This window comes from Falco punctatus (genome assembly GCF_963210335.1).
Source record: "Falco punctatus genome assembly, chromosome: 4".
Lineage (NCBI taxonomy): Eukaryota > Metazoa > Chordata > Aves > Falconiformes > Falconidae > Falco > Falco punctatus.
The window spans coordinates 103,613,009-103,639,175 of NC_137583.1; the positions used below are offsets into that span (position 1 = coordinate 103,613,009).

At 34.8% G+C, this 26,167-nt stretch overlaps 1 protein-coding gene across 5 annotated transcripts in view; it reads left to right on the forward strand.

Moving 5' to 3' along the window:
- NEK10 (NIMA related kinase 10) overlaps window positions 1–26,167 on the forward strand; it is a 115,244-nt gene that overhangs the window by 77,578 nt on the left and 11,499 nt on the right. The window contains exons 26-35 of one of the 5 annotated variants that reach the window (XM_080385815.1): window positions 1,360–1,543; window positions 1,632–1,718; window positions 9,103–9,151; window positions 11,744–11,781; window positions 11,899–12,039; window positions 17,073–17,173; window positions 20,217–20,327; window positions 22,845–22,947; window positions 24,333–24,385; window positions 24,470–24,525. In XM_080385815.1, the coding sequence (XP_080241941.1) occupies window positions 1,360–1,543; window positions 1,632–1,718; window positions 9,103–9,151; window positions 11,744–11,781; window positions 11,899–12,039; window positions 17,073–17,173; window positions 20,217–20,327; window positions 22,845–22,947; window positions 24,333–24,385; window positions 24,470–24,525 (923 nt within the window). Of the gene's footprint in view, window positions 1–1,359; window positions 1,593–1,631; window positions 1,719–9,102; window positions 9,161–11,743; window positions 11,782–11,898; window positions 12,040–17,072; window positions 17,174–20,216; window positions 20,328–22,844; window positions 22,948–24,332; window positions 24,386–24,469; window positions 24,526–26,167 lie in introns of those variants that run through there. The other 4 variants (XM_080385810.1, XM_080385811.1, XM_080385812.1 and 1 more) reach the window with 4 other exon arrangements.

Below are 26,167 nucleotides of genomic sequence, written 5' to 3' on the forward strand. Positions count from 1 at the left end.
ATGCATATATATGCCATGACTAGGCTGCTCTCTGTAAGTGAGCTTGAGAGTCATTGCTAGTGGTTGCCGTGCTGTGCTACACTGAAGTCACTGCTATCGTGGCATCTTGGGCATAAGCTCAGTCCAGTACTTAAGTATAAAATGATCTTTTCCCAGCCAAATCTAAAGAGAAAAGCTTGAAAAACCATCTTGTACAAGTTAAGTTAGAGTTTTGGAAATGGAACAAAAGATGGGGAGGCAATTGAAGCAGACCGTTGCACGGGCAGTGGTATAGTCAGTGCTCAGGGTGCAGCTAGGTTTCTGAAGGAGGAAAGGGTTCTGGTGCACCCATTCTGCTGTGTCCCAATAAGATCAAAATACTTCATGGGGAAAAAAATTGGAAGAACAGTCTTAGATACAGGCCAAATTGTCTTGGACACACTTGGTAAGAATATAAGTAGTGAAGAATGTATTATCTCCTGATACTACTTTAACATTAAAGACACTGATTTGTTAAATTGGATGTATTTATATATCTCCTGTTCTCCTTTATTGCACTTTGCTCTGACAAGATAGAGTGAAAATAAGCATGAAATTATTCACTCACAACAGAAATAATATGAGAAGACTTGGAACAATATATAATGAGATCAAACCCCTAGTCTGCCTTCAAAATGTGTTGCATTAAAATAGAATCAACAACAGGGATCAGGGATCTCTGTTCTTTCCAGAAAAGCTATAAACATTGACAGCAGCAAAGGCAGAATTTTATACTCATTAAAGAACCCCATGCTACAGACAAGATTCAGTACTGAAATGGTACAGGCAAATGATTTATATTCCATGTTTTGATTTTCTTTGTTAATGCCATTCAGCATTTGGTCTGTTCAGCCTTGGGGAGTCTCTCTGGCATCATACCATACCAAGTTCACTTCATATTTTGCTACCATCTTGACTATTGTGCAGGTTTTGCGTTGTCCAGAACTGGTCTGCTGTGTATTATCTAATCTGGAAGAGAGTAAATCTCCCATTGCTTGTATCTGAGAACCCGCTATCTTTGTCCAGTCTTTTGTTTTTTTTTGTGTTGTTCAGTGTTTCTTTCTGATCTGGTATTTGTTTTAGTTTTTTCACTTGTGGTGCTTGTTGTGAGAAGACCTTCATCAAGAACAAAGATGCCTTTTATGTAAAGGCTAGAAATAATTTGATTAGTTTTTTAAAAGTTTTGCTCTAGATTTAGAAACAGTGACTGAACCAGGTATCACATAGTTCTGGACTATTTTTATGTGTGTCTATACACAAGTGACACTTTTTCATTTGCAGATTTTCTGATGAGTGCTGGATAAGGACAGTCAACACCTCCTTTTTGTTCTTTGTTGTCAGAAAAATTACAAGAAATTGAGTCTTCATAGCAGCAGCAGTGAAGCAGCCAGCTGCAAAAGGGAGTTTTCAGAAAATACTGGCCTTCTATCTGGAAGCTGTCAATCTGCATGTGGAAGAGATGAGGAAAAAAAATATGAAGAAATCCTTATAGAGGATCATGGCACTTTACACAACTCTGAGAAAGGTAGTCATTAGAAAAAGAAGCATCAGGAGTATTATTATGCTGGTCAGAGGTAGGTTAAAAGCTACTTTGCTTTCATTTTTATGTGCAGATATGTTCTCTGAATTTGATGATGAGCTGGACATACTGGACAACTCCAGCAGCTCCAGTTCAAGTCACTTGAAAGAGTCTGCTATTGGTAAGATTCCTTAAGGATGAGGCGTGCGCTACTTTCTAACAGAAAAATAGTTGTCTATTCCAAGATACTGCACTATTTCATGATTTATTGCAAGTTCACTGTCTGTTGTGGTTCCTAAGTAAAGAAAAACAAAATAATTGTGCCTGTGGCAGCTGATTCCAGTATAATACATTTTGCATCACATAGTCTTTGTGTAGCTTGTCTCCATATTTGCAGTAATGGCTACGAAAACTGGAATATTATTGGGCAACTTGACAAAGGCTTTTTTTATATTTGAAGCATAAGATAAGTAGTGTTGGTAAGAAACAAATGGAAGAGAGTATGAAAACTTTTGTCTCAGTAATAATAATGCTATGCATATGAAGAAATGGAGTGCCCTGTTGGAGGGTGTAAAAAAGAATGTTGAAAGAGGTAAGCTTTAGCTGTCTGCATGGTTTGACTGAATGGAATTGAAGGAATGCTTAATGACTAGACTTGAATTAGGAAGGGGTTGTGTGACAAAACTGTTATTTCTGCCTGTAGTTATTTATGGTAATCAGATAGGAAAGCACTAGCTGTATTGGGTGTTATCTTAAGTAATAGTTTTTGGATTATATTCTAAATCTGAAAAAAAGAAAGAAAAAAAAAGACATGTAACCACTGTGAGCTACTTGCTAAATTATGAGCTACCATGATCTACCTATTAAATAGGATGGAGTTCTGGTCAGGGAAAATCAAAGAGCATTTTATACTAGAAGAAAAAGATTGATAGTAGTTGTTTGAAGATTAACAAATATTGTTGCAAGGTCCCAGCCTTCAAAAAATGTGGAATTATATTACTTTATGTTTGTAGTCCTATTTGCTAGCCGGATTTCCTTCAAATTTTGGCCCAGGTATTGAAGAAATGTAACTGCTTTTAACTGAAACATCTAACCACTAGTGCAGGGCAAATAAATGATCTGATAATTCTACTTAAAATCCATTAATATGATTTGGTAATGGTAACCAGATAGTCTGCCATTCTAAAGGCTGGAGGACCAGTGGCTAGCCAGCTCTGAGTTTATTATCAAAGTTTTCTTTAAAAAATAATAATTACAGAAAAACTCTTTTTCTTTATTACTTCCCTATGCTAAGGGAGTAAAGAGGAGGTTACAGGGTACAGGGAAGTCTAATCTGACTGTGGGAGGGGGCTGCATGGAAGGAAACCCTTGAGGAAAAGCAGCCTGTGGAGACAATATTCTATTTTGTTGTTTATACTGAAGAATAACACGTTGTGTGTCTCCCAGAAGTGTAATTGTTTGTTGGCTAGTTCAGCATTGTACACAGACATTTGAAATCTTTGTGCACCCAAAGCATTATGGATAAAGATCTTCTTGTTAATTTTATTTTGTTAAGATTTGGACATTAACAAAACATCAACTTTTTATAATATTTAAATTGATTTCATTGACTTACTTTGGGTGGAAAGAATCAGTCAGTTCCTATTAATTCCAGTGACTTGAATCAGCATTTCTAGAAGTCATTGTCCATTTTCCTCCCAGAATATTTAATTGTTATATAGATACTTCAGGACTGCTTTTTCAGAAAAATAATTCTGCAGTCATATGTTTTCAGATCACCTGTGGTTTCTACTTAATATTGAAGTTAGCATTGTAGATAAGTTGTAATTAATGCTGGCAAATTTTTCATGTTTTCAGGAAAAAAGAAAATATAGCTTTAAAAAAAATTATTACATTCAGCATACTTGGGTATCGCTTGGGTTATGTTCCAAGCATATCTCCTTGCTATTAAGTGGCTAACAGCATTTGAATTATTAGCCATGGTTTTGTCAGGCATGTCAGCATTACAGGGGAAAATGTGGCCAACTTTCATCTACCTAACTTGGAAACCACTAACCTGAAAATGTTTCAGTTACAGGTATATTGATCAGGGTCTTGAAAGGGTTTGTCTTATCGTGCTGCCATCACATCACTTTCAGAGAAAACATGATCTGCAAATGTAGAAAAATGTTGCCCTAATTTAAAACTGTGGTGGTATTTTGTAAAAAGGTGTGATATGCGGAGTTGTTCAGTGTCACAGAAGCTGGTATGTGTGTGAGAGACAGTGTAATAGTGGTTAGCTTTTTTATAGTCCACCAATTGTCAAAATATTTTTAATAACTTTACATAACCTGTGCTTTTCAATTATGCTTTAAGAAAGGATTATTGTTTTTAGTTTAGACAATGTAGTTTTACAGGACCAGCTCCTTTAACAACTCCTAAGATTGCCAAATGGAGGGTATGTAGATTCTGGGATAGTTCATGGTACTTAAAATGATTAATCCTACAGGAGCAAGATTCTGCACATTTCAGAAGCATAGAGGCAGTAGTGAGAGATGTATTTTTTTCCCCTGAAGTCCTTATAATTGGAAGTTACAAAGATTGACAGAGCATAGGGACTTATTGAGTCAAAAAGCAATGAAGAGTGATGGGATGATAACAGCATTTTAGTTGCATTTTTTCTTATTTTAAAATTAAGAAACTCCCCAACTTTACCTTAGCTTAGTCATCTTTAAGGGGTTTTTACTTGGTTTTGATTTACTGTACCTGATTTCTGCTGGTAATACCAAATAGCAGGAAAATATGTGGTATCTCATAATGCATAGTAGTCCAGTAGAGCTAGTATTTCAGTTGGGTGAGAGGGAGTTTAAAAGTTTACTCTGTGGCTGGGGACAGTTTTTGGACAATATTTTTTTTGTTTCCTTTAACCATGTTTGTTTACACTGTAATCAGGACAATGTCCTAAACACATTGAAAGACGAGTTCTATGTAGAAGGTGCTATTAGAAAACCCTGGTCCCTAGGGTTTTATGTACTTGCCTTCTGACCTTCCTCACAATAAAAAGCATGTAATAGGTCCCTTTTAGGATTGCTCAGCTACTAGCTTTTCATGAGACCCAGAAGGCTCAATGCACAGTCCTGTTGTTGTGCTGTATCTTACTTAGGAGTTTTTCTGTTACCTCATAATTTAATATATGTTTCCAGTATTTGGAAGAAACTCTGAACTTATCTAACTTGTGACCAAGAAGCAAAGATGCTTTGATTCAGGACTCCTTTCCTTGCCAAAAGTTCTACGATGCAATAGTATGCAGAGTTATCATGTAATGAAGAGACCACAGATCTGCCAGAAGAATATTCTAGTGATGTAGCTCTGGAAGGGTCTCCTGTATCCTTCTTTGAACTTTTAGAAAAATAACTTGTTTACACAGTTGGCAGGACTTGAGCCTTGTGCAGGTAATGCTCAAAGCAGTCAAAAGTATCCAGCTGAATAACAGGATTTCAAGAACTAGGATACTCTCAAAGTAGGAACTCTGCACGTTGTATGTAGCAAATGATTGGTCTCTGGGTTTAGGTCATCACTTAGATTCAAATTTAACTGTTTCTAAGGATAACAGCAAACACAGCAGGAAATAAATATCGATTACTTAAATGCCACTTGCTGTCTGTAGCTAGTAATGTCTTTCAAAATTTGGGCTTAATTGAAGGCAGCAGCTACCTTGTATTTTGCAAGTTTTGTGGTCATAGAACTGCCTTTTTTTTTTTTTTTTTTTTCTTTTTTTAAATTTAGACCACTTGTATTTTTTGGAAGATGTGAGGATTTGAGAAGATATTTTTTCTTTACATAAAACATTTAGATAGCTTGGTAGTTCTTCGGGGTAAGATCATCTCACATCTGCTATATATGATTCTTTAGATTGTGAGGGGAAAACTTGGGAATTTTGTTGACAACGATTATTGCATCAAGAAAACTAATTTGCACAATTGGCTGTCTCTGAAGAATTTTTGAGATCTTACAGTGTTTTGTAGGCTTGTTTTTCCCATTTGACTTTGTCTGAGGTTCAGATTTCTCTTGAGACCTCAGGTTCATGGGACTTTGTTGAAGACATCAGCTAGAACAAGTTCTGCCAAGACCTAGTTTTCCTGTGTGATGCTTGAGTTAAGCTTTAAGTATGATTATGGCAACTTCTGTTGCTGTACGTGTGGTCACTGCTAATGAGCAAAAAACTTAATTCTCTTTGCTCTGCAAAACAGCTAATTAACTTGGTTGAGAACATCCATTTCAGTGTACAGTGATTTAAAGGGCAGCTTCCTAAGAATATTTTGTATAAATAAAGGCAATTTGACCTTTCTCCTGAAAAGATCATTAAGCAATCACTCAAAAAACCACTTCCATTGCTTCCATTTCATTCAAGGAGATGTATTGAAGTTTTGTGCTAATATGAAATCTTAATTCAATTTTCCTATCAGTCTGATCAAACTTGAAAGGATTTTCAGAGGGGTTTTTTTAGATATCAGTGAAGTGAAAGTGAAATCCAAAGATAAAGTTACTGTCCTCCCAGTTTTTTTTGATCTTGTATCATGTTATGAGTGCTCTTCTTGTAATTATGTGGTTAGGTACCTGCAAGAGAAAAACAGTAAACTACATATTAGAATGTATTTGTATGATTTGCACTGATGTCAATGCATGTTATGAAGTTAAAGCCTTAGAAATTGTTTTTAATTACGTCAACTATTTAAGACCAAAGTAGCAATCAGAAAAATTCTTGATGCCTCATTTGATATGAATTTTTTTACAAAATTTAATGTCCTCAAGGAATCTTCATAGAACTATTCGGAATAGGGAGGCTGATAAGAATCAAAAGCTTTGGATTTTGTGTGTCTTCCGCATTCCAATAAGGGTGGGCACAAACCAGGAATGAGATAGAGGATTTATATTTCATTTTGCTTGAGATAATCTTGAACTGAGAAATTACCTCTTGCAAGGAATTTGAACAAAACATGTTGCCTTGCTCTTCCCATCCATGTCAAAGGAGTAACCATGATTAAAGGAAATATGGTTGAGTTAACACAGGAAATATGGTTGAGCTAACACCTTGGGCTGGACATCAGAATGCACTATGCACGTCTGACTTAGGTTAGTTAACTCTTTCCTAAACATCTGTGTTGTTTCTTACTCCCTGCTTGGCTTTGTATGATTACCATAACTCTTACACAAAGGACTAAGGATTATCACTGAAGTAGTTAGTATTCAATGAGTGTGTGTATACACATGTGAACATGTTTGTTACGATGATTTTTAGATGGTCTGAGTCTCCTTTTGCTTAGTTATTGAAGAAATTATTCCAATATGTTTTCATAGCGTGTAACATAAAGAGACTCCTCTCTCAGTTGTAGCTGCTCAGTGAGTCTCTAACATAATAAGCAATAAAAATGGGGCTGAAGGTGTTGGCTATTGTTTAGTGATTTTTCTGCATCATGATTTCTGGTTAGGGTTTTTTTTTTTAGCATTAATAAGTATTTTCCTAAATGTAGCATATGGATTAGAAAATACTGCATTTCTGCCATGTACAGTGAGTGGTGAGACAGACTGTGGTGTGAAATATCATGCACTTGTAAATACACTTATAAGCTGTCAGATTAGCAAGTCAAATATGGTGAGTCATCAAACTGATAAAGCAAATTTGAATATGAGCTCTTTACTGATAGAGAGACTGTTTATTTGAAACAGCCAAAATGTATAGGATTTCAAATCCAATTTTGTATATAAATACTTTGGAAGGGGTGCTTTTTTAAAAATTCTAGCAAACAGCTGTGTTCAAACTTAGCTTTCTAGCCGAGTAGTTTCTGTTACAGATTTTCTCGAATATATTCCCATAATATATTATAGTCTTTGTTGTAATGGAGTGTATGAGGTTGTCCTTACCCCAAGCAACATGATTCAGGTTCAGTCAGAGCTCCTGCTTTTATATTTGTATTATTGTGGCTGCAGGTAAAATACCTGTTCCTTGAATAGGAACAATCATATTTTTTTCAATTCCAAAGGCCGCCTTTACTTTCTAGGCAGCGGACGCTGCATTTTCCTATCTGTTTTCCTGTCTTAGTGTATCTTTGCTTCTATAAGAGCCTAGTTTATTTGCTATTACAGAAGTCAACAGTTCCTACCAAACAGTCTTTTGGCCTAACTACTGCAGAGTTTTAATACCTGTTTCCTTAAGCAAAGCATTAGCAAGGAATAAAAACCTGTTTCCTTTTCTTTAATTCTTTCTCAGTCTGTGTGCCTTCTGTTTAGGGAGACAGATTTGGCCAAAGGATGTATAATTTCTTTAGGTTTTAAAGTGAATTCTGTGTGACAGATGCAAGCCTCCTTCAGGATTTTTTTTTTTAATTTAGAGGGTCTCAAAGAAGAAGGAAAAACAGAGGTGCTGTATTTCAGAGCGTGACAGAAAATATGTTTGAATACAAAATATTTAAGACTCTCAGAAATATGTTTGCTCTCTGAAAGCCCCCTACTGTTGCTCTAGAACTAATATAACTGCTGTAACAGGACCAACAATGGGAAAACTAGTGTAAGTTTGGCATAAAATATTTTATTTTTTTCTTAATTACTGTTTGAGTGATTACACTCCACTGCTCTTGTTTTATGGTAATGCTTGTGATGTTACTAGTGTGGAAAACCCATCTCCTGTAGACAAAGGCAGGGTGTTATATTAAAATGCATTAATTGTACAGGAAAATTGTTGTAGAATTTCCTAATCTTTCCAATCAGACCTTCAGTTAGCTGAAATATCTTTTGATTTAAAAATACGCTTATTCCCCATTCAAAATGAAATACCATTTGTAGGAGAGAGTGGTCTCGTATGTCAAAATTATCATCAGGAAATGATTTACAGGAATGTTTTAAGGCAGATGCTTATGACAAATACTTGCTTTAAGACAATGCTTTCCAAGTGCATTAATCAATATCATCAAGCATTACCCCTCTCTCTTCATGTTTTTTGGCACTATGCAATAAATGGCATAAATGTTTGGGTTCAGTTTTAGTGCTAATTGGATGTTTGACCAATAACTGGTCATACTCAAGGTCTCAAAATCAGTGGGATTATTTAAGAAGTAAGGTATTACATGTGCAGTAGTTTGAATAGTTATCTAATAGAGTAGCAGCAATAAAACTCTGTTAGAACAAGGTTTAGACAACCCATCAAAGGACCTCTGAGAAAATAGGTAAATATTCTAGTTTTTTATCCAGACTAGACACAATGTTGTGGCCACAGTGGTAGCAGTTAACTGTAGTAATTTAATACAAATCCAGATACATCCTCTGTGGACATCTAGTCAGCATGCGTTTTTATTTTCTGTGAAATTCTGAAAGTATTTATTAAAATACTATGCAGGGCTGAGATTTTAGTTCTGATGCAAGCAAGTCTTTGATACATCAAACAGCAAGTCCATAGTCAAATGGAGGTTAGGAGTATGTTTAACACTGCTTTTTAAAAGTTATTTTGACATCATGTCTGGAAAATAGAAAATATTAACAAGTATGTATATAATTCTTTTAATGCAGAGAGAATAATTATACATTTGTTTCAGGTATAATTAAACAAAGTTTTAGTCCTTCTGAAAGACAACCTTGTAATAGGTAGGTATGGTTTATGATTTTAATATAGATTACATAATTAATCATTGTTATGATCAATTCCGGTTGGTCATTTCACAGTGCAACAGTTGCACGATTGCCCTCATGAACCATTTCTTTACTTATCATTGCAACTTCATTTTATCTCAGCCTGTGACACTCAGTCTGCTTGAGGGTATCGTTAAAGGGTGTTTGCATGCAGAAGCTTTATGTAAGTAATTTAAGGGCTGTCATTAAACTGGTAGTTTTAAAAGTGGACTTTTGCTACATTAGCTTAAAGTGACACTAGTTGGTTAGCCAAATTCTGGTTTGCATGTTTAAGCAGCTGTTTTTTCCATAGAAAAAAGTATTTGTGCATTTGATGGTGTAGAGTAATATCTCGTCCCTTTGAACTCTTCTAGACCTTCTGTATAAATGTAGATATAAATTTTTGGAATTCTGGAGTCCTCATTTCTTTCAAAAAGGGAACAAGCCGAAACAGAATATGGCATGGCCATCCTCATTTTCCTTCTAAAGGTCTTTGCTTTTTCTTTTGTTATTTATTCAGAAATACATTAAACACATTCTTGACCAACCATTATTTTTTCTGATCTCCTTGGCACCACTCTTATTCATAGACTCTGTTCTATGTTTCTTCATTTCGGCTTTTCTTTCACATCTGACAAAAACCTCAAAATCACGCTTGGCTTTATCTGCCTCCTGAACAATTTTATCCTCTTACCTTTAAGTTAACTAGGTAAGTATTTATAATAATGGCATTGATTCCTGTCCCTTGTTTCTCTACAGACCCTGTTTGATCCAACTTTCACTTAAGGCATATTGCTGTAACAACTCTTAACTAAGCTGTTTAATGACCTCTTCCAAGTTACAGTTCCTTTATTTTCTTGATCTGCTATTTACCATTGGTGATATATTTGTCTTCTTCAAATCATGCTTTTCTGACTCTTCTGACTCTATGCTTTTCTAATTCTCTCCCTATCTTTTGAAACTATTCTTAAAGATCGTTGAGGATACTAGTTTATCTATTTGATTTGCTGTGAATGTTACACACGGCTTTATAACTGATTCCCTTGTCTTTATCACTGATTCTCTTGTCTTTTCTTCTGCATCTTGTCTTTGCATGTGCAAATGTCTACTTACTCATCTACCTGCAAAATCATGCTTCAATTCATGAATTTAGCTGTATACACCAGATGTATTTCCTTCTGTCTATGCTAAATTTTTGCTCATCTCTGTAAGATCTTTTCATGGCCATGTGGCTATACAGTTGAGTACTACATAACTAAAAGGAATGTCATAATTTGCCTGTACCTGAAGTCCTATCCATTCAGTCAGGTTTTGATCATTCTCAGAAATAACATCCATCCTCACCAATGACATCTGAGCATCCACTTTAACTTGCATATCTCTCAAAGTCCTTGCATTCAGAATAAGGTTTAGTGTTCTGTCTGACACCTCTAATATATAAACTTTCATATCAATGTATGCTGCTAAAACTCTTGCTTGGGTTCATAAAGCTATTATGCGAGCAACATCCTTTCTGTTTTGATACATGCATTCTAGTCATTCAAATGCCTGTTCAGAACACTGCTGCAAGGAACATTTCTACAGCCCTACCTTCAACGTTGCCACCTTCCCTGTGTGTCTCTACTGGTTGTACTTTCTCTATCACTTCAAACACAAGACTTTATTTTTGCTTTCGTATCACCATCCAGTCTGTCACTTGTCACTCACTGGCTTTCTCCTGCTACAGCCAGTAATGGCAGCCTCCTGAAGCTTGAGGGTTGAAGCAAGCATGCTTTTTTTTGGTCCGTCTCTGTCCCTCACATAAAAATTAGTAAAACTGTTTCCTTATCTTTCTTTATAACTAGTCCTTGAAGCTGTAGTTTTCCCCACTGCCTAAAAAATCTATGCAAGTTCTTGCCATGCTAGGGCTGTTGAGGCTGCCAGCCATCAGGACTTCATATTGGTTCCTTCAGTTCCCCATCTGTCTGTATCCATTTGCTGTTGCTTATCTCAGCTAGTGGGATCTGCAGGCTGGGACAGTGTTTCTGTAGAGTATAGAGCACAAGCTAGCATTGAAACATCTGGATCTGTATTTCTGACATTGAGGTATCCCTGTCCTGGTGATGTAATATTATTTTTTCCCCCACTTTACTAGTACTGTATACATTATTACTCCTCTTTTTATGCACTAGACGATAATTACTTAATTTTTTTATGTGTTCCATCCATAAAATGGGTTAATTGAAATGTCCTTAAACATATACAAATGCAAACCAATATATAATCTAGTGGATTATTGCATTTTAAATATTAAAATCCTGTTTACTGTATTTGTACTTTCCAGGCTAAAAACTGATCAGGGAAAGGAATGAAGTCTAACTTTTATTTAGTAGAAGTCATGCTATTTTGGACACATAGAGTAAGCCAGCCTTTATGTGCCTTATATATGCACAGTTAAAAACTAGCAATTGTGGACAGATTTCCTTTAGAGGAAACATAAGAAGGAGTCAGGTGGTACTGATATTTTCTCTACAGTTATTGATGCCAAATGCAATTAAAACTACCTGTTTTGTTTTTTAATAATAATAGAGATTATATTGAAGGTCCAGGATCAAGACTGCGACCAGGTAATATTGAGCTTGCAACAAAATCAAACTTTAACTTCACTTAAACCTAATGATTTCCAAGTTTGTAAAACTTATTCTCCTTATGCATATAGAGTGCGTCCTCTTACATTTCTCCAGCTTTACTGCCTGTTGATATCCTCTTGAGAGTGCCTCCACTCATGCACAGGACCCACACTAAGAAAACAGAGGATTCGTTCATGACAGGGTGGCAGTTTTATAGTTTTCCAGCTGTAGCTCTTTGCAATATGAAAAATCATGGTATTATCTAGTAATTATATTTTTAAATGTTATAAAAGGAGATAATTACATTTCAGGTGCAAATATGTTATCTGAAAGATCCTTAAGGATTTTTTTAAAAATACAAATTCCAATAGTAAATCGGTAATACCTCATTTTAATGGTCATTATCCTGTCTAAACTTCTGCTGAATGCAATGGCTAAAGGCAATTTCTCCTATGAAAAGAACATACCAATGTATCGTTGATGAAACATTTTTCTATTTGAGATACTTTTCTTTCTTACGGAGAAGCTTCACATACTGTAATCTGCTGTGATTTCAGAATGCATATTGTCTGAATTAAATAATATTCAAAGGAAAATTATTTTGAGCTGTTGAAATATTGATCTTCATAAAAAAAGTACGTTTTATCTATACAAATGTCTGTTTCACAGTTTTTTGATATAAAAATTGTATTAGGAATTTTACTTATGCATACAAATCAAAATTTGCTGTCCACTTGCAGCAGTTTTCGGTTTTGTTTACTGAAGAGTGCTATTATAATACCAATAGTTCAAACCCACTATCCAGCCATAATGTGTCAGAGCTATAGTGATCTTCAGACAAACACTTTAGCCTTCGTCAATATTTTCACTCCTGTGGGTAATTTGAGCAAATCCAATATCTTTTGTCAGCAATGTTTTCCTTTTGGGTAAAACTCTTACAAGTTTTGATCAAGTCCTCAGCAGCCTATTCACACACACGTGCCCTCATCCCCCTCAAAATGCTATACTTCTGTATTTAAAAAAAATGTAATTGTGGAGTGGTTTGGAGTATGTGGATTTTATGGGAACTCCTAAAGTTCCTAGCTGGACATTGGGTGTCTAGCTGTCTTTGAAGCATATAGACACTACAAGCTGACATTACATCTGGTCCTCCAAGACTACTAAGTCATATTGTTGCTGTCACACTAGAAAACAGAAAAAGCTGTACACACTGAATAACAAGGGAGTCCATGCTATGTCCTACTCAGTCCTTTCTGTTTGCTGATACTATTTTAAGCATATTTTTATTAAGAAAAAAATATATTCTGAGAAGACCTACAAAAGAAAAGCACTCATTTTTTTGCCTTTGTGTTATAATACAAGCCATTGACAGCAAAGGAGAGGTCAAATACCACAGAACAGGGAGCAGTGAGAAAGGTAACATGTCAAGGAAGTAAAGTTTTTATCAGCAGCCTAGCAAAACCTGAAGATTCCTAGGTTGTAATGGCAAGACCACACTATTTGTTTTGGGATTGAATATAGCAGTGTTGAAACAGTTGGAGAGGTGAAAATGAGACGAAATCAACCTTGTTCTCGTGGTGTATGATATTTTAGATTACTGCAGTGTTGCTTCCACTTGAGCAGAAAGACCAACCTAAATTCTTCCTTAAATGGCTCAGGGAAAATGCCAGAGTTCTTTTCCTCTTATAGATTATTTGGAGGAGACTTACGGAAAAACTGTTGAACTGAATTTCACTTGCCTCTCAACCCATCTGCCAAAAGGCATTGTCACAAAAAAATCTGACAACAGCATTGATGTCATTATCTTCCTGATCCTATTAGCAATTTGTGTCTCTGTGATAGAGAATGACATTTTCTGTGAGAGTGCAGCCCAGATCTGGTTGGTCCCTAGGCACTTCAGTTTGTGAATGTCTCTTCTACTTTTTGTTAAAGTAGCCGTCAGAGAAATTCAACAAGAAAAAAATTATAAAAGTTAAGTTGTGAGTTAATTAATTTTGATATTTGGATTACACCTCCCTCTTGGTAGAATTTTCATTCTTGATACCAGATTGCTTTGGGGGGGGGAAAAAAAAGTTTAGGTGGATGTAAATATGTACATATGATGTTATGATCCTCAAGGTGTTTTTGAATGAGGAAGTTTTAGAATGTGGATCTAAATTAGCTTCTGAAGTGTAGTTTAGAAATATTTGTATTTGAGAGATACAGGACTGCTGGCTAAAGTTCAGTACTTGGACCTGTGCTCTTTGCTTAGCTTCCAGATCTAATACTCAACTTGGAAAGCTAATTTTGTTAACTTATGTTCTTTAGTGATACACTTAAGTGTTTTATAGTGTGGTCTGCTGATAAACTTTTATTTAATCTCTGAGTCTGACCGTGTGTATGACTTAAATTAGATGAAGAGTTTAAAAATCATAACTAAGGACTAAAAATTCAAGAATCTGCTTTAGTTTTGGCTCTATACTCTTCCTCAGCAGGCAAAGCATGATAGAGAAGCACTAGGTAAGTCAGAATCAGGCTGTTCTGTTTAATTGTTATGTTTAAGATCTGAATTATATTTTGTAAATCCGCAAAGTTTGTAGAATACATGACATTTACTGCTATGTTTTAATTCTATTGAATTACCTAAAGCTTGATCAGCAGTTATTTCTTTATTGTTTCTTATGGCTAGAATTAAAATTATTCCATGGAACCCCCAAAACCTATTGTGTTTTATTTTAGTTCAATAGCTAAGTTCATAATGCTTTTTAGTCAACAAAATATGGTCAATGTTTTAGGTATGATATCCACAAATTAGTACTGAGTTTACTGTGCTTTGTAATTATTAAGTAATGAGTAACATTTAGGTAAAGTGAATTAGGTTTTGTTTTTTATCATGCTGTCTTTGGCTAGTGTTTTTCAAGTATCTCATTGAGTATGGCAGGAAACAAATCACATAGATATTTGATATTACTAGCTGGTAAATTACGGCAGTTTTGCTTCAGGAAAAGAGGACAGTCTTTTAATCATCAAGCTACTTGTACTACAAGAAAAAAATGTACCTCAGCGGACAAGTATATCTATTTCAAATTCTGGATGACCAAGACCATATCTGATTTATTGGCTGTTTGTAGTTAAGTCCCAAACAGTAGTTCAGTGGGGGAAATAAACTTCCACTTTCAGCTTTTGTTTTCAATTCTTGATCCCAAGAACTAAACACTTTCACATCACTGATAGATTATTTTTTTTAAAATCTGATTTTTACACATAGAAGTAAATGAACAGGTTAAAATTACTGTGTGAAGTTTATTTTGTTGCCAGAAAAGCCCAGCTTCTATTCATGCATGACTTCCTTTCCAGTACTTTTGTCTATGGAAAGTATGTTATGTACATGTATTTGCTTTAGAGGAAGAGAAACAGGTTTACAATTAGTCACTATTTTCATAAGAAAACCTCAGCTTTCTTGCTCCTTGTCATGGTAATTAATTCACACTTATCTAAATAAAATCAACAAGAATGTAACAAAAATTGTATGAGGAGCCCTAAGTGTTTGAAGTACTGCAATATTTTTAATTCTAAAGTAATGTTTTTCCTTTTAATTCCAAACTGACTCTGCTCTTTACTTCAGAGTTTGTGCTACAAAATGTAGTGTCATTCTCATCGGGCATGATGGTTGGTTTTTAGCAAAGATCACATTTGGATACCAAATAAAATAGTTGGGCACTAAAATATAAAACTGTGTGCACTGTTTGTGGATTTGGGTGTGCATATCTGTTGTGCCTGTTGTTAGGTAATAGCTAAAGGAAATGGTCAAATATAATGTTTTTTTTTTTTTTTTTTTTAAAAAAAGGGGTTTTGAATATCTGTTTTAGAAGAAAATATTAGAAACAACTTATGGCAACATTATTTTCTCAAAGCGTCAATATTTTCTTCCTGTGAATCTCCAACTTCATCATCTCTTAGTAATTTGTCATGAACATTTTATCTTCTATCTAGTGTACAAGTCTACTTGAAATGTTAATGCTTATAGAAACAATGTGGAGATACATTAAGAGACACAATGCTTTTCAAAATTGATAAATATTTAATTTCTAAATTTGTTTAGTGTTTTCTTTTTCTTCAGACAGGCCAACTTTATATCCCGTATAATATGGCAGGGGTGAGGGAGGTGAAATTTTCATGATATATAGTGTATATATACTCCTGTATGTGCGTAGCTCATCATTACATGCTAGTACATGGGAACTGTATCTGTTTTAGTATTTTCCGATTGGCACAAACTCATTTTGTAGTTTGCTTAACCTCATGTGTTTTTCTATCAATATTTAATTAGCTTTGTGTTTAAAAGTTTTAAACCCCCACTTTTCCCTTATATTCACAGGTCAACACTACTGTTTTTATGGAATTTACAAGCAAAAGCAATATACAGTCTGTAATACAGAGCAATTGTCTGTATTCTTTCCTTTTTGGAGAGAGAATTTTTTTACAGCATTATTATTTGTTTAGCATTGATGTTCTTTTATTCCAAAAATGAAAAATGCCATTTACACACTTTATGATGGTGTCAGTTTCAATCATGGAGAATGCCAGTGAAAGCTCCTTTCCACAGTCTCTATCAATACATCCTTTAGATAGGGTGATCTCTGGTGAGGAGGAATTTATGACAGAGAACAGAAACCATTAATTTTCTGATGCAAAGTAAAGAAGACCCAAGAGATACATAGCTTCTTGCACATTTTCTTGAGATTTCTCTGAGAACATGCTCTTGCTAAATGTTGGAAACAAAAAGTAGCTGTGATAAAGCACCACACGTCACTATAAGGCAACACGACAATATATTTTAATAAATCTGTTCTCCAAATGGTCCACATCAGCTATTTTGTTGTGATTCTTAACCTAAGATGAAAATTAATTTCATAACATCAAAATATATAAAAATAAATATCATGAGTGTTAGTCTATGTAAAAAAAAAACAGTTAAAATAAGCAAATTTTGTTTAGCTTATCTTTAAATTTCCTTTTGAATGAATGTGGGAAAACTTTTACAATTAGTGAGGTACTTTAATACTTCTTTTCCCTTAGGATAACTTAGAAGTGAGTCAGAGAAAGGATTTTCTTTTGAAACCTGTTATCAATTACATTGTCTGATCTTCTAAGTTTTTAGATTGTCTTTTTCTTGTTCCCAACACTGTTGGAAAAAACAAGTCATTAAAACTTAATAATTACAATTACAGGTTTTAAACAGTCTATGCTGTTAATATATTAAGGTAACAAATGAACTGTCCTTTTGGTTTTATTTTTGTCATCTACAGCATCGGCAGGAATTGCTGTATCACAAAGGAAGGTGCGTCAGATCAGTGACCCTGTTCAGCAGATTCTTATTCAGCTGCACAAAATTATCTTCATCACTCAAGTATGCATTACTGTTGCTTCTGACATTCTATACTCTTTAGTTATTTGCTGTTGTCAAAATGATGGTACTGCAAAGTGCTGCTAATTTAGTCACTGTTCTTTAAAAACAACAGAACTTGACATTTTTGCAGATGGCAGGATTCTTTAAAAATATATCATTTAAATAAAGACTAACCTTGAATATTAGTATGTGGAGGATGGCAATAATTGAGTCATGTGAAAAAAAATTCATTGACTCACCTCAGACAAATGGATTGTACAGTAAATTATTTTTACAGCATTCTGTCATGCCAGCAATATGAATATTTCAAGTGACTTAATATGGTATACTGACATTGAGAGTACATAAAATGCTTTCCTCTATAGCAATAATTTCTAAATAATGTCTAAGTAGTATTTTTTTTTAATCAATAAATAGTAATAATTTCTTGGGATTTCTAGTGCAATAGTTCAAATCCTGAATATGTTAAATATTTTGAAATGTCAGGTCTTTTTCAAACTTAAGACGTATTTTACAATGAAGTTCAAATGTTTCATAGTGAGAGTTGAAGATATTTCATGCTGCTTCCAAAGCAAAAATGGAGCTCATATAAATCTGCATTGAACTCTCAACTAAAAATGTGACAGAAAACTTATTCTCCAGAAAGATGGCTGCCATTCAGTTACTTGCAAAATTTGTTATTATTAAATAAACATATTTTTATTTTCCAAAATGAAGTGTTTATATTTGAAAAACTATGTCTTATCACCTTTAGGGGATTTGAGATTGCTGAACCAAATTTACTTGGTTTTGTTTAGAACAGAATGGTATAACTGGATGTGGGTGTGTTTTACATGTCTTTACATGTTTGTGTTTGTTTTTTTTTTTTTAACTGTCAAGCTTCTGCAAACAGGTAATACAGGAAATAAATTATCAGAGACAAAGTAAATAATTGCTATTTAAAATAATTGGAAATCATCTCCTTCCCCTGCTAGCAGAAATGAGGCAGTTCAGTCTTTATGTTCTGTGTTAGGAGTATGTCCAAGATGATCAGTGAACCTGTCCTCTGTGTTGAAGGTTTTCTCAAGTGGCCTAATAATTTATGCAAGTTATCATCACGTGGATGCCCAATAACTAAGAAATAACAGCAACTGAAAGACTTGGTCAGAACTGACCACTGAAGCAGTAGTAACAGCTTTGATGGCTGTTGGTGTCAGTTGGTTTCAGAATGGGAAGGCAGAGAAATCAGGATCCACACCTGTACTTGTTCACTGTGTGCTATGGGCTTCTCCTGTGCTTGTTTAGTTCTTACAAATCTAAGGTAGAATAATTTTTGTATTACATAGCTGTTTTCTAAAACTCTGTTACATATTTCAGCTGACAATTCTAAACTGAGGTTTACATGGGAGAGTTCTTGACTGTTAGTTCTTGGCTGCCAGCTGTTCCCAATCCAGTTTCCATGGGAACAAAAGCAGAGCAATCTCTGGAAAACAATGTAAGAGAAAGCGTTTAAAAAAGCATTATGTAAATCCTTGGGCCCTTTTTTTTTTTTTTTTTTTTTTTTTTTTTTAACCCTGATCCAACATCCAATTTCATTAAAACAAAAGCTAAAATTGAACACTAGGGCCTGAGGGCTACTCTGAGTTTCTCAAGCAGTGGACTTGCTCTTTACCACTTTTGCTTCAGAATATCCCAGTATGCCCATGGTACTTTAACTGCACAGAGTCCATTGCAGTGACATGTAGTCTATAGAATATCTTTCAGGCCTTTCCTAAGGCATCATTTTTTTACTTACCTACAGGCTAAGGAACATTCAACATCTGGCATGAAAATGTCTGCATGAAAAGGGAGTGATATCTATCTAACAAAAACCTGCATGCAACCAGCTGTCTGATAAAGTCTTTTATGCTTAGGATGTAACCTTGATCCCTGGTTTGTCAGAGCAAATCAGGACTCCTGTGAGACCAGTATAGTTGTTCCAGACATATAGCTGTCTAAGAGCAGGAATTTGTTCCAGTGGGAAAAAAGTCTTTGTAATGTGTTCTGTGACAGTGTTTGAATGTGAATCATTAGTGGGCAAACCTTCCTCGAGTAGTCAAAAAGCTTCCCGAGTTCAGTGGAGCAGCACTGTGAATTTACATCAAATTTACATGCAATTGTAAGTGTATACTAAATGGTAGAAAATCATAGTTTTACAACACTGTCTGAGAGTATAAGCTACTGTACAGAAACAGAATAGGAGATCCAAAAGTGTAGTACATACCATAGAATTGTCACCAGACTGGGTTGGTGTCATTGCTGTGACCAACAGCTGAAGTTTTACATTTACCGGTAAAGCATAAAAATGATTTTAAAATCTCAAAAGAGCAAAGGAAGAGACTTCCTTTGAACCCTCTACTGAAAAATTTAAAACACAATAAAGTATGATTTGTGCTTTTCTTTTGTAAATATACTGGAAAGATATGTATTTTTTCAACCAAAAAAATACAGGAGAGAAAGTATACAAAATCAGGTTTGCTTTTAGGGAAGCGAAATGTAAATTACCTCCCACAGGAAGCTGCTAGCAGAGGAGACATTCTGAATTGTATTGATGATGTACATAAGGACCCTGAAAGAGCCTGTTGAAGCTGTTACACACATATTGTATGAAGGTCTAAGCTTCTTGAAGTTCTATTAATTTCAGCTGGTGTGACTCATGATAGCTGACATGAAATCTAGTCTCATGTTCTATGGGTTTAATCTGTAGAAAAATGTCCCAAGTACCGGCACTTTGATCAGGGAGGCAAATGCACTATTCCCTGTATTAGGCTTCTTATAATGACCTTTAACCTTCAAGGCTAGAGGGACTGAGTTATATGATATGCCAAGCCTAACAGAACAGGCAAACTAAGGAGCATATAATACATCATTAAATCAAGTACCATTGTTTGTCACCATGCGATTAAATACAACTGTTTCTTTTTGCAGCGTAGCTACTTTTTTTCAGTAACAGTACTGTTGATTAGGTCATCTTTATGGCAGTGTAACTGAGTGGTGAAAATGTCTGTTTCTTTGTTTCATGTAGCTTCCTCCAGCTTTGCAGTGCAACTTGAAAAGGAGAATCATTGAGAGATTCAAGAAGTCACTTTTTGGTCAGCAGAGCAACCCTTGTAATCTGAAATCAGAAATGAAAAAGGTTTAGTACTCCAATTACCTGTGGTCGACTTTGTCTCTTCTTCTATTTGAAATAAGCTATAGCAATATAACACAATATGGCTGTAAGATTCCATTCTTAAAAGGAAATATTTAGAATATAGCTAAAATAGAATTTAGCTATTGTCTAGCTATTCTTTCTTTCAAAAATATGGAGGCTTCTTAAGTAAGCATTTTCTTAAGATTGGTGTCAAGTTGGTGTCAGATTATTAGAATGTTTTTTTGTAAATAGAAAGGACCTGCTAGCTGCTAATATGCAAAACCAGACTTCATGTTATCATAGCTCAAAAACAGAAGAGGAAGGAAAATGTAACTTTTTTGTGGCAAAGGCTCATAGATGTTATGTAAGCTCCTAATTTATGTAAGTACATCTTAATTTGTTATTAGTTTCCCAATATTATTTATGTTTTGGAATGTATTCCTACTGAAACTATGAATTTTAAGAAAGCACTGTCCCAGAGTGTCTTGAGTATAGCATACCTTGTCCTGTTGTTGCATAGTGTGTCAGCAACAGTTTAGTGTCACCAGTTTAAAAATACTGCAGATTTGCAAGAATGACATGACTAAAGAACCATGCCTGCATGTTTTCCAATTACATGCTGGATAGTCTCCAACAAAGAGCTAACAACTAATGTCAGAATTTCTAAAAGTTCCTTCAAAATCTCCTGAGAAAACTGTAGTCAGCAGAGGATCTGAAAATTATATCCCCAGCATCTGTGTACTGTGGGAGACTGTGAAGCCAAGATATTTAATTTTTGAATTGACGACAAAGCACTTACTAGGTATGTTACTGTATCTAAAATCTGATGACAAAGATGATTTCTTATCATTAAGAATCATTGATATATGATTCTTATCATATATCAATCATAATCAAAGATGATTATCATACAAATTCATGTGTAACCTAATTTGATTGTCACCTACTTGCACGGAATTGTGGAATCTTCTAAGCCATTGTTTGCTATGGAATGAACTGACCCCAAATACTAAATCCTTCCTGTACTTCTGTAATAGTCTGAGATGCTTAAGGTCTATGGAAGGTGGCTACTTAGTGTTTACAGTGGTAGTAGATTTGAAAGATAGTTAAAGATGCATCTCTCTGAGCCATTGGTTTCTTATCAGTTTGCTGTCCTGTAAATCAAGCTGGCATTTACATTAAACAATTCCTGTATTTCAGCTATAACATTAAATCTAAGGAAATATTTGCTAATTGTGTATTAAGCTGATGTTTTCAGAAAAGGATGCCCAAAACTATGCTAAGAAAAAGGCAGTGTTTGTTATAAAATTAACCTAATTTTCAAATGCCCAGAAATAAAGTAACATATTTATTTATAAATTTATATAAGTTATCAACTGTAAAATTCAGTTAGCTTCAAAACTATTGGATTTAAACCCGAAGAAGATGGAAGTAATACAGTATTTAAAAAGTAAATGGTAGTAAATTGAAGATGTTTGAAATGCTGAATGTAATTCTGGGCATTTCTACCTTGAAGGAAATGGTTATAGAAACTATTAAAAGAAAGCAACAACAAAAAGTGCAGTTATAAAGAATGGAAAATTGATAAGCATCAGTGAATAAATGGTACTTATTTTACCAAAATCATCACCATAAGTATGCTGGGTAAACATGGATATCATATGGAGGTAATAGGAAATACCTAAACAGAGAAAAGAATTATGTTCTACAGCAATTCTTCCAGCAAGTGTTGATATAAGGTTGTGCAATTTCTGCAAAGTTAAATCATGGGTTTTTAACTACCCTGAATTAGAAAAGCTAATTAGAATAACAGGCAGAAAGATTCCTCCACTGCTCAGTGATGGGGGTAAAGGTCTTCCAAGAACAGATATTCTTCAGTTTCTGTGACTTTAAAAGTGTTAACATGCTGCAGGAATGCATAATTGGAATTTCTCTCCTACCCATAAAGAAATTTTCATGTCAGAGTTGTTACCAGTAGATACTTCCAAAACTATGTGTTTTTAAGTTTTATGTTAGTATCCTTGTTCACATAATCAAGTAGCTGAACTTATTTCAGGTTTCAGAAGTGCTGAGATCCCTCTAATGTGAATTATATCACTTGAATATGGACTAAACAATTTCACTTGAAGCCCCAGTTTTGAAAACCGGAGTCAGCAGCTGTTTCTGTCCTATGTTCAAGGGAATACACTTTCGTGTTTATCTTCACACAAATATATAGTTTATGATATTTTATTCAGATAATCTAAAGAACTCATTGCTTTATACTAAGTGCAGATTGTCAGCTTTCAATGTTCAGACAGTGTTTCTAGAGAGAAGAAGGTAGGACATTCATAATTGTGTTCACATTTTCATTAATCTAAAAAGTATTGAAATATCCTTTGACTTCTGATTGTTCTGGGAAACATAGGAAAGGGTAAAATGCCTCACGGAAGTCTGAATTTTTGGAATATGGGAAGGATGGAGGTTTCAGGTGTCCTTTGCTCCACACACCCCCTGCCCTTTATTTCTGTTCTTCTCCAGCTGCTGCAAGGTTCTCCTGAATTGATTGAGCCCACCTTCTTCACAGCAGATTGGCCACTTCTCTCTTCAGGTGGAAATATGTTGCTTCCGGATGACAGAAAAGGTAAAGAAAGCAACAAAAACTCTGTAGTGGCATATATATTTCTAATAATGTTATTTCTATATATATGTCTATATATACTTCTAATGTTAACAAAGCAGAAGGAATTGCTGCTCTAAAATCTGTCTTTAAAGACAGTAATGTTGACTATACTGATTTTCATTATCAGAGGGTTTTTTTTTGCTGGTTTGTTTCTTTTTGTTTAATTCTGGGTAGGATAAGCAGTTTTCTGCTGATGGAACATTCTGCTAATTTAAGAGAGTATACTTTGGCATTATAAAGAAATATCAGAGACGTAAATAACACATGGGTTCATCCATGCAAATCAATAGAAGTGTTTGTAACTGAAAATGTCAAATTTAGGATTTACCTGTCCTCCAATGTGATTTTTAAGCAAACTCTATTTAAACCCTATGTTGTTCTTCTGTCATATTTGAAACAGTTATACTGGGATGATTTAATTACCTGGCTAGATCAAGTCCTACAAACCTGAGGAGGGAAATGCTCTGTGCTATACCACATCTATGTGATGTAAATATATAAATACGTCAGAGAATAGATAGTGTCAAATGCACTTTGGACTAGTGATACACTCAGTATGACAAATAATGAACTCCGTCTTTAATCAAAGCTACCATCACTGGCATCATCCAGGGTGAGGAACCAAATTCCTCGTTCAGAGACTTATTTCATCGTGTGCCCCTCTGTGCAGTGGACTTAAGGGAAGTGTACAGCCTGTATTTTGGTATTTATGCCATTTCCATTCTTCAAAATACAAGAAAAGCTATGTCACAATCCATGGACTAGAAGACATAGTTACATTAAAAACTGTGGTGGCAGAAAGTAGGGTGAGAGACTTTGGTTTTGCTGGCCTTTTTGCTGAAACTAGCATATCCGTTCCACAGCTTATTGCAAAAACCAATAATAACACTAGGTGTCAAGTGTGATTTGAGTAGGAAATGAGTCCCTAACAAATAATTTAAATATGAGCTTTATTTTGATCCTGGAGTCAACAATGCAATTTTTTTGTATGCTAAATATCTGCAATTTTTGCATCTCTTCACCTGTCCTCACAGATTGCTGCTGGCTATGTGTCCTTACAATTTATAGTGGAAAGTGGCAAAGAATAAGAAAGTTGCATTGCTGTGTTCTGTTACATTAAGTATTTAAAATATTTTCCATCAGGTAGATCTCTTCCATAACGTGATAACATCACAGCATGCCATAAGATGCCCCCTCACCTTTGCAGGTGGTCATTGTGGTCAATGGAATAAGCTGCTGATAATCAAGCATCTATCTTGTCATTATATATGTAGTGGAATTACTAAAAAACTGATAAGCATAAACCTAAAATCCAGTAGGATAACATTGCTTGCCTTTACTTTCAGGTATTGTTGGCACTTCTGACATAGCAGAAGGGATGACGTATGAACAGTTGCAGGTAAGCTGCAAATATACCTATATGTATTAATTTATTACTTTTAATAAAGATAATTTGCTGAAATGAATTTCTTGTATCTTGTAGACTCTAATTGAAGACGTTCTGGAGGAAAGTGGTTATTACAATTTCTTGTCTAACAGGTGAGTCTTCAATTTAAAAAGAAAAAGTTAATTATGATGTGCTAAAACCAAATGTATCATCTGCCTGTTTATATGATTGCAATTTCACTTTAAACTTAGTGCAATACATGGTTTATTATAATACGTGGTTGCATGGACTGGAAGAAATGTACGTGGGACATACAATCTAATCAGATTTTTTTGACCACATCTATTCACTCAGATGATAAGAGTGGTACAAGTTTGGCAGCAGTATCCTCACTTTTTTCCCATATAAAACCACAGCTGAACAGAAGTCTCTGTTAAATAGAAGTATATTTTAATATAATACTCTACCGTTACAGGGTTGAAAGGATGAAACTGACGTATTTATTAAAATATTTTGAGTACTGCACAACAAGCAGAATAAATGGTTGCTAGCCCAGAAGTGCAGGGGATGAAAAAAAATTTTAATGGTCTTTGAAACTAGGCAAATGCCTTGTACTGGAGGTAGTATATCATTCCTGCAGGAAACCTTTGAGGAACACAAGAAAGAAAATACATGAAAAATATAAGCTTAACATTTCTCATTCTTTTTACCTGCTAGCCTGTTGTTTATCATGTCAGATATTCTAAAGTGCAAAAAAAGTTCACTACTTCCTTCAACTAAGTCTGTTCCTTGTCTTTGCATTAATCAACATTTAAAAGCCTAGGAGACTGCAGTTAGGTTTTCTAAACCAAATGAAGAAACATACACCCATCCTGACTCCCCCTAATAAAGATACTAAGAGGTTTTCAGAATTTATAGTTCCTGGTGCCTCGGTAGTATTTTTCAGTTATTTATTAGCTGTGCAGACCTTTTGATATGGCTTGACTCTAGCTTGAAACATTTCAAATGTTAGTCTGAATATTTTTATAGGCTACTCATTAAAATGGAATTCCAGCTTACAAATGTCTTGCAGCTGCCAGCTGTAAGTATCGAAAAATCATGATTCAGCACTCCCAAAGTAAAATAAGAATTCACTCTTTAAGCCTTCAGGGTCTACTTGAATCATGTTTATAGATCCCTTGTGCAACCATGAGGTCTAACAAATTTGTTTATAAGTGGGTTTAAGTATTTTAATTTTTGTCCTAATCACAAGCTTCCAAGATTTTATATTTTTTGTACATCACCACACAATTTATGAAAAAAATAAGAAAAAGAAAAAAGGCTTTCATTTTCAACATCAAGATCTAGCAAGGCTTATTAGAAATGTGTAAATGTGTTGTATAGGCATTTATCTCACAAACAGACTGGCAAAAAGCATCTTACTGCAACTAACTGTAGCAAAGCAGGTGTGTGCTGAATATGGACTTGAGTACACAAACTGCTATAAAAATAAGGTCTCTATTAATGGAAATCATAGAGTCATAGAATACCTCAAGTTGAAGAGACCCATGAGGATCATCGAGTCCAATTCCCTGCTCCTCACAGGACTACTTAAAACTAAACTATGTGACTAAGAGCATCGTCCAGATGCCCCTTGAACTCTGACAAGCTTGATGCTGTGACCACTTCCCTGGGGGGTCTGTTCCAGTGACTGACCACTCTCTCAGTGAAGAGCCTTTTCCTAATGTCCAGTCTGAACTTCCCCTAGTGCAGTTTCATTCCATTTCCTTGTGTCCTATTGCTGTAAATATAATT